Source organism: Cyprinodon variegatus, unplaced genomic scaffold (genome assembly GCF_000732505.1).
Source record: "Cyprinodon variegatus isolate N-32 unplaced genomic scaffold, C_variegatus-1.0 Scaffold1007, whole genome shotgun sequence".
Lineage (NCBI taxonomy): Eukaryota > Metazoa > Chordata > Actinopteri > Cyprinodontiformes > Cyprinodontidae > Cyprinodon > Cyprinodon variegatus.
In genome coordinates this window covers 18068-20772 of record NW_015151460.1, presented here as the reverse complement: position 1 = coordinate 20772, position 2705 = coordinate 18068, and the positions used below count along the sequence as shown (strand labels likewise).

The 2705-nt window shown below is 40.3% G+C and overlaps 1 protein-coding gene across 1 annotated transcript in view; it reads right to left on the bottom strand.

The window, feature by feature from the left end:
• The window catches only part of kcnd2 (potassium channel, voltage gated Shal related subfamily D, member 2), an 11905-nt gene that overhangs the window by 3149 nt on the left and 6051 nt on the right, over positions 1-2705 (bottom strand). Inside the window, exons 2-3 of the mRNA XM_015399400.1 lie at positions 547-642; positions 232-470 (exon numbers count right to left, since the gene is read on the bottom strand). Coding sequence (XP_015254886.1) covers positions 232-470; positions 547-642 — 335 coding nt within the window. The remainder of the gene's footprint in view (positions 1-231; positions 471-546; positions 643-2705) is intronic.

The window sequence follows — 2705 nt, the reverse complement described above, 5'->3', positions numbered from 1 at the left end:
AGCCTTCAGTTTATTAAACTTTACTGATCTGCTACTGTAACCATGTTCATCCACCTTTTATGGTCTTTTGCACTTTCTTAAACTCCTTTTGGTCCTAGTCCCTGATTGTTTTCTCAAGTCTCATCAACAAAAAAAACTCAAAACCTCAAAGCATGACGTTCATACATGAGGACTTCTTCATGTAATCGACGGTTTCCGCGGTAACACATTCATGTTCAATGGGTGACAAACCTGTTGCTGAACGGTCGCTCCCTGATCTGGATGGTGCTCAGCTCCTGGATGCTGCCCTGCAGACCCAGAGACATGTTGGAGTTCGGGACGTTGAAGGTCTTCCTCCTCCTGCGGCCGCAGCAGGAGAAGCCATGAAGCGAGGAAGAGGAGGAGGTGGAGGAGGACCGAGACAGCTGCTTTACTGGGCTTAACTCCCTGCAGCTGGACTCGTATGACTTCTCATCAACAAACTCGTGGTTCTGAGGAGCAAAGAGGTGGAGAAGGTGAGAAAACTGTGGAGTGGCTGTGGATGTCTCTGGGCTTCCTGGACCTCACCGTCGTTTTCTCCAGACAGTTGAGCAGGTGGTGATGCTGCAGGTCAAAGCCCGGGTTGATCTTACACACCAGCGCCTGTCCAGCCTCCTTGGACGCCTTCAGGACATAAAAAACAAATCACATGACCCGTTATCTAAACCACAGTCCAGTGGTGAACACATCTGGTTTGGACCAACAGTCTGCAGACACCATGCTGTCAACATTCAGAAGATCCCAGTTTTTAAAGTACAGAAGAGCCTCGTCGGGCTGACGGAGCCCTCAGGCCACCTGAGGAGGCTTCAGGCTGAATGTGACCCAGAGGGACAGACTCAAAGGATCTACCAAGGTCTTCTTTATAAATCTGAGCTGCATTTTCGTTCCCAATCAGTCCTCTGAGACAGAACCAGTCACTGCAACCTGAATGCATAAGGTTCCAAACAGCAAGAACACACTGAAAACTCTCCATGAGGATCAACAAAGCTCCTCCTGATCCATAAAATGTTAAACCTGGTAGGATGGACGTTCTATTAGAAATATTTTATACATTATTCAGAATAAAAACATTGGGTTTGATTGTTGTATTGTGTGGGTTCCAGCACATATTGGAGTAAAAGGAAACGAGAGGGCAGATAAAATGGCAAAGAGGGCAATTCATAATCATATTAGTTTTACAGTTAAAACAAGGAAATCAGAGGGAAAGAGTATTATTAAATAAAAACCGATGGAAAAATAGCATAAAAAGGTGGGATGAAGAAAACATTTTATAAAATTCAGAAGATAGTAGGGAAAATAAGAAATGGACGAAATAGAAAGGAGGAGAGAGTGATAATAAGGTTAAGATTTGGGCAAACAGGACTTAATTATAAAGTTATTAAAATTGAAAAGCAAACTACTGGCAAATGGGATTACTATGGATAATATGAAACAATAGAACATGTTATACTGGAAGGACATAAATGTGAAAGCGAGAGAAAATATATGAGGAAGGCGTTTGAATGCATTAAGGAAAAGATTAAACTATTAGATATTTTGATGAAGAATTTGAGGAGTAAACACATGCAAATAGTTAATAGATTTTTAAAGAAATCTAAATTATTTAATGGAATTTGATGATAGAGAGGGTGTATATTGTAAAATGTATATTTGCGTGTGTATATGGGTGTATATATATATATCCCCAAAAACAGAAAAATAGAAATACAGTCAAATGCATGTGTCTCAAATATGAAAAAAAATATTAATACACATTATGGATTAATTGATCTATCTTCAAGCATCACACGACATCCACAGTGACAGCTGCTGCTGCTAACCACATCAGCAGGGTTGCCAGATGTCACTGACTCACGTTTTACAGCCCAAAAAAATCTTCATAAACCGCCTGGATCCACGCAATCTCGCCCAATTTGAACCAAAGTCTATTGATCTCTTTGGCCATAAATCTAAAGAAAAATTTTTTTTCCCCAGAGACAGCCATCCTAAACTGCCAGATTGGAAACATCCCAACCTGGCAACAATGCACGTAAGACTGGAAACATTAGCCTTTAGATGCAAAACCCCATCATGCAACGCAACATATTTTTGCAAAATATTCTAACATAAATTTGCCAAATATAAGAGGAACATCGTAGTTTGGTTTGAAGAAAGCATTTTAGTTTTACTATAATTTTGTTAGTTGCAAGGATTTTACAGTTTGAAGAAATAGAAAATTACACCATATGCCAACCATCACAAGGAAGGCCTATATATACTGTATGCCTTATATAGGTAGTTAACATTGGATTACTTCTTGAGCTCCTTGAGTTATTTACTATCACAGGTAGGAGCTTCGGTTGGAGAGTAACTTTTGGTATGATTTAAGGAGGGCCGGCCATCGCATGCTGAAATTAGGACCGGCTTGTATCACAGATTAGCAGTCCGAGCCTGGTCAGGAGCCAACCTGAGTACGGCAGAAGCAAGGGCGTAGGGTTGATTTAAACTTTGGTAGGGACACTATTGATCTGATATCAATGGTTTTATGCAAAAATATGCATGCTTGTTTTTTTATGCTTGACGTGAAAATCAGGGTGTATTTCATTTAAAGAGAAAAGCAGCATTTCTTGCTACGTTTATACAAATTTTATAGGCACTACACACTAGAGATGTCCCGATCCAGGTTTTTGCACTTCCGATCCGATACC